This window comes from Octodon degus, unplaced genomic scaffold (assembly GCF_000260255.1).
Source record: "Octodon degus isolate 3935 unplaced genomic scaffold, OctDeg1.0 scaffold00076, whole genome shotgun sequence".
Taxonomy (NCBI): Eukaryota; Metazoa; Chordata; class Mammalia; order Rodentia; family Octodontidae; genus Octodon; species Octodon degus.
The window spans coordinates 195765-201167 of NW_004524652.1; the positions used below are offsets into that span (position 1 = coordinate 195765).

General features: G+C 43.3%; 2 protein-coding genes across 2 annotated transcripts in view; both read right to left on the bottom strand.

Moving 5' to 3' along the window:
• The window catches only part of Znf140 (zinc finger protein 140), a 19323-nt gene that overhangs the window by 12463 nt on the left and 1457 nt on the right, over nucleotides 1-5403 (bottom strand). Inside the window, 2 exon segments of the mRNA XM_012515720.1 lie at nucleotides 2964-3062; nucleotides 3454-3580. Of these exon segments, the coding sequence (XP_012371174.1) occupies nucleotides 2964-3062; nucleotides 3454-3580 (226 nt within the window).
• On the bottom strand, nucleotides 783-2166 carry LOC101579583 (annexin A4). The gene has a single exon (XM_012515747.2). The coding sequence runs from the start codon at nucleotides 2017-2019 to the stop codon at nucleotides 1054-1056; it is 966 nt and encodes a 321-aa protein (XP_012371201.1). The 5' UTR covers nucleotides 2020-2166; the 3' UTR covers nucleotides 783-1053.

The following is a 5403-nucleotide window of genomic DNA, read 5'->3' on the forward strand; positions in this document are numbered from 1 at the left end:
AAAAACCTCCCATCAAACACATCCAGGATGAAGAACCTCAGAAATGGACAAGTCAACCAGAAAAAGAATGTACCTCATTTTTGTGCCATCATTTTTTTATTAAAATTACTTTTCCATGTTGTATACAAACTGAATTTTTTACTTAAATCAAGTTCACTTTTAGAATGATTGTAGGGTTGGAAAGGCACAGTGTATGTGAATTACTACAAATCAAAAAAATCAGAAAGATGTAATAGTTTTTACCACAAATGTTTTAAGTCAAGCAAAATTCAGAATTATTTCATTATCAGAATTATCTCATTCGAAGTTTTTTTTTTTTTTTAAACTATTCACTTTTAAACTAGATTAAGACATTAATCATAACATTCTGGAATGATGAGGATTTATGTTTAATAACCACACAACATATTTGCTTAACCAAACTTAAAATTTAGTCTGTTTTGGTTGGCTTTGTTACACTTCAACCTGAAGAAAGTGATCTTAATGTATGATGAGATAAAGGCAGTCTTCCACACCAAACTTAGTAAAGATGAGCTGACACTACCGATACAACCAAAATGAGATTTGTGGGTGTTTTCCATCTATAATAATAATGTACACATAGAAAATGGGATAGTTATTCTTGCTACCTGGATATTCACAACTTCAAATAATTTATCAGCTTCTGTAAAAGTAGGCTTAGGGAAGAAAATTATTTATACTGAAATTATTTTATTCTAATCTTCCATTTAAAAATACATTTTACTAAAAATTATTAAATAATATATTCAATTTCTGTGACACAAATGGGAAAATAATCTGTTCAAGGCAAGTACATTTTAATTTTTGATTTTAAATCTCCATTTATATCATAAGAACTGAAATGCAAGTACAGCTTAAGGCATCAGAATGACTAATTATAGATGATAATAATACAGTCTAACCCTACAAAGCAACTGTGGGCGTTTTAATTGGAAATAAGCATTCTGAGATAATGCTAATAGCAGTGTAGAAAAATGAAGTTTAAAAACAAATTCAGTGTTGAGGATCTTCCTGTCCTTTGGAGATTTTATTTTAATCATCTCCTCCACAGAGAATGAGTAGTACCTTCCTGTAGTCTCCGGATGTGTCACCCTTGATGAAAGAGTACAGCGACTTTCCGTAAAGCCTCTTGAAGTTTTCCCGGATATCCAGCATGTCAATCTCCGCTCGCGAGACCATCACTCTGATGAGGGTGCTGTCGTCGGTGCCCAAGCCCTTCATGGATTTATAAAGCCTTTCAGCAAAATATGCAGATCTGTTCCTCGTGCACTTTACTATAGCCAGCAGAGCATCTTCAAAGCTACCAGATGTTTCAGATTTGATACTCTGTTCAATATCCTTCTTTGATATCCTTTTGTATTCATCAAACACATGCAACAGGTGATTTCGATTCCGGGAGCAGAGGATAGTTAGGAATTTCACCTCGTCTGTCCCCCACCTCTTCTCTCCAGCGTCATACAGGTCCTGGGCATCCTGTTTCACGAGACCGTCGTCCAGGTAATTCCCTTGATCCCTGCCACCAGCTGACAGAGACACTAGCACTCTCTGGAACATGAAGGAAGTGTCAGAGCAAATGTCATCTTCAAGGCTCCGTCCATATTGATGCTGGTAGGTCTGCTTGATGCGCTGAAGCTCCTCGGGGGAGCGGGAGGCCAGGATCTCGATCAGGCAGCCTTCATCTGTGCCAGCTCCCTTCATGGCCCTTCGCAGCTCTTGCACATCGTACAGCACGATCGGCGTCATCATCCCAATGATCACCTGCTCGAAGTTGCCACTCAGTTCAGACTTCAAGTCCTCTATCAGCTCCCTGCCGATAGTGGTTTTGTAGGCCGTCCTGATTTCCTGGCGCTGAGCCGTGTTGCGGTAGGCCAGGACCTTAATGATGGCGTCTTCATCGGTGCCGAGTCCTTTCATGGCCTTGCGCAGGGTCTGGGCATCCTCAGTGGCATTGAATCCTGAAGCAGCTTTGACGGTGCCTCCTTTGGTCGCCATGGCCATGTTTCTGTGTCAAGATCCAAAGTTCAATCACCCAGCAGAAGTTCCTGCGGCGCTGGGACGAGACCCGGCTGAGCTCTTCCTCGGCGGCTGCGGAGGTCGCACCTACCTTGGTCGGGTCGGGCCGCGCGTCTTATCCCAGGCGGATCCCTACAACTGTTGATAATTCAGAAATATATACATGTACTGGAAATATATTGATTAGAGACATACCAATTGGGAGAAAGGAGAAACTAACAAAAAAAAGACAAATAACATAGGGTCAGGGAGACATAAAAGGATGTATCTATCTGTTCAAAAATGGCAGAAGGGCCAGCCAGATAGTTCAGTGGACTAAAGTGCCTGCTTAGGCACAGTGCAGTGGCCAGGGTTCAATTCCCGGTGTGCTACACCAGCCCTGCCCCCAGGGTGCACCAAGATGGTGAGTGAGACTGGGTGTGGTGGTGTGCACCTATAATCCCAGAGCTTGGGAGGCTGAAAATAGGAGAATCACTACGAGTCCGATCTACATAGTAAGACCATGTAGACCCTGCAGACCCTGTCCTAAATACATTAAAAAGAAAAAAAAAAAAAAAAAAAAAAAACAGTGGAGGAAAAGTATGAAAACTGGATACGATATTGTTTTTTGTGGACCTATGAACAGACTTCATCATTTGTACCTCTCTCCTACCTTTAAGGGAAAACTTCCCAAATAGTATACTAAAAAACTTCTTTCTCATTGACTAGTTGGGTTGTCATTTTTAAAACTTCCTGTACAAGCCAGACATGGTGGCTCATGCCTGTAATCTCTAGCACTCAGGAGGCTGATGCAGGAGGATCACCAAAGCTTTAGGCCAGCTTAGACTACATAGTGAATTCAAGGTCTGCCTGAATTCCATAACAAGATCCTGCATCAATAAAACAAATTTTATTTTAAAAACTTCCCCAACCAACCTCTATTCACTCACCTGAAAAGAGATCCCGGTTCATTTCTCCTTCCCCCAGCCAGGGCTCTTGGCCTTGTTCCAATAAGAACAGGACATTTGGCTTAGAAATGGAAAGACCCACTAGGAAGAGTGTATGCAATGTGTTAATTATTGAAACTGTCCTACGAATTTGGTTTGAAACTGTCTCATTGCTATTTGTCAATAAAATTATGAAGAAAAAAAAAAAAAAAAGAAATGGAAAGACCTGCTTACAGAAAATGAAATAGATGTAAAAATAAATCTTTAAACTATGGGGGGGGGGCATTAAAATAAAATGTCAGAAGTATGGAAGTAGGAATAGAAATGTGAAAGGATGAAGAATGTCTGAACATTACCTAAAGTTACAAGCCCCAATTTAAAATTCATTTTTAAAAACAGTACCTCCCTTGTGACTGTTCAAACATATAATCAAAATTTCCAACTATCCTAAAGATAAAATTATATCTTGAAGGAGATGAGGAGGACCACTTACCCAGTGAAACAAGATGGCCATAGTTTGCCAACATTACACATCTATAGAAATCTCTCAGAGCAGGCTGGAGCCATTTCCACTCCTCCTGGGAGAAGTCTATGGCCACATCTCCATAGGTCACTTATCCCTGCAATGACACAGATATGTGCAGAAACAGCACTTGTGCCCCCCAAGTCCCAGAGCAAGGAGTGAAATAAGTCTCACTGTGGAGTGTAAGTGGTGGCTATGAGAGTTTCTAGAACTCTAAGTAATATACAACTAACTGAGTATAGATATGAAACGAAAGCCTAATGTCCCCGGGAGCAGGGAGCAATTGACAGAGCCCAGGGAGAGCTGCTGGCTCTCACTTGTACATCCCAGAAAGCTGGGATTGAAGGCTGAAGATAACAGCTTCTCCTGCAGGCGCCCTGTTATCAGCTAGCATTTGTGTGAACCTATTATTAGGTAAATGGTGGAAGTCAGTAGAGATAGTAGTTTGGGTTCACTTAAGTAATTATGCACATTCCTTAGCCTGCCTTTAGCCCTCAATAAATGTGAGGTGCTTCTGAGGCTCTGGGCTCACTTGGAGAGAGGCGAATCTCAGTGAGAGCACTGAAGCTGTATTCATCGGGTCTTCTTGTCATTTCTTTCGGCACCAACTCATACCATACAATAACTAACTTTTTTGTTTCATTAAAACAGAGGGAGAGGGGGCCGGGGAGATGGCTCAGTGGAATAAGCGCTTCCCCGGCAGGCGCAAGGGCCTGAGTTCAATCCCCGGTTCTGCCAAGGGGGGGGGGGGGTCTCTATGCCTCACACCTCCTTACTAGGTTTTCTGTATACGAAGGCAGAGCGAGGTGTTTTTGTAAAGGTAGGAGTTCTCAAACAGCATATTCTTGCAGGGGGTGGGGGGGGGGGGTTGCTTTGTGTCTGTATTTTCCATAAAACCTTTTTTTCTGTTTGGTGTGGGTGTCAGGTCTACTGATGGTGTACAGGTATCTCAGCTTTGAGTTTTGGGTCCTCTCTGCTGTGTGGTTTTGAGCTCTGCGGAGCTCTGGGCTTGGTGCTTTCTGCCATATCACAGGCCAGGGACAGTGTTGCCCATGCCCCTTGGGACTTGACCAAAAACTCGATGATGGTTCATCGTTGTCAACATCATCTCCCTTTCTTTCCGTGAGCCATCTGCCCAGGTCTGTTTTAGCGGGCCTATTTGGTATACCTATAGGTGTGTGCATGTGAGTCCTCTTACGTTATTCAGGGATATTCTTGTTAAAATGTGGTCTTCGTTTTCTGGTTAAAACCAGAGGCAAAGAGCTTGGCTCATGTTGGCAGGAATGGTTTCCCTCTTTACATCATTGAGGCTTTGCTCTTGGCATGGCTGCAGGATGATGCTGGTCACATAAGCGTGGTAAGGTGTCCTCGCCCTTGTGCTGGCCTTTGCGAGGGCGCAGCGGTGTCGAGGTGGTTCCTGGCCTACTGGCTCAGCAGCGCGTCTGTCCCAAGACAGAGGTGGTTCGTTCAGGTGCCCAGATGGGAGCCCACTGCTTGGTCTGGAGCGGCGCCTCGGCACCAGCGGCGCTCGCGCTCAGGTGGCGCTGCTGTTTTCTGCACCATTGTCCTCGCCTTCTTTTGTAATTGCTTCCTAGTCACAGGAAAGACATTGTTAACACACTATTTAGTACCAAGTGAACAGAGGACTCTTGAAGTTTTGAAATGTTCAGGGGTGTGTGAAGTCCATGTCGTTTTTTGGAACAGCTACGTGTTTCTAGAAAATCTTGGCCTAAGGTTATATGTGTGGTAAATTGCTATGTTTAAGAAAATTACTCCGCTTCTGCTGCATCTGTCCTGACACTTTCGTTTTATGTACCCAGAGGGATTTGTGATCGCCAATGATGTGGACAACAAGCGCTGCTATCTGCTCGTTCATCAAGCCAAGAGGTTGAGCAGCCCCTGCATCATGGTTGTGAACCA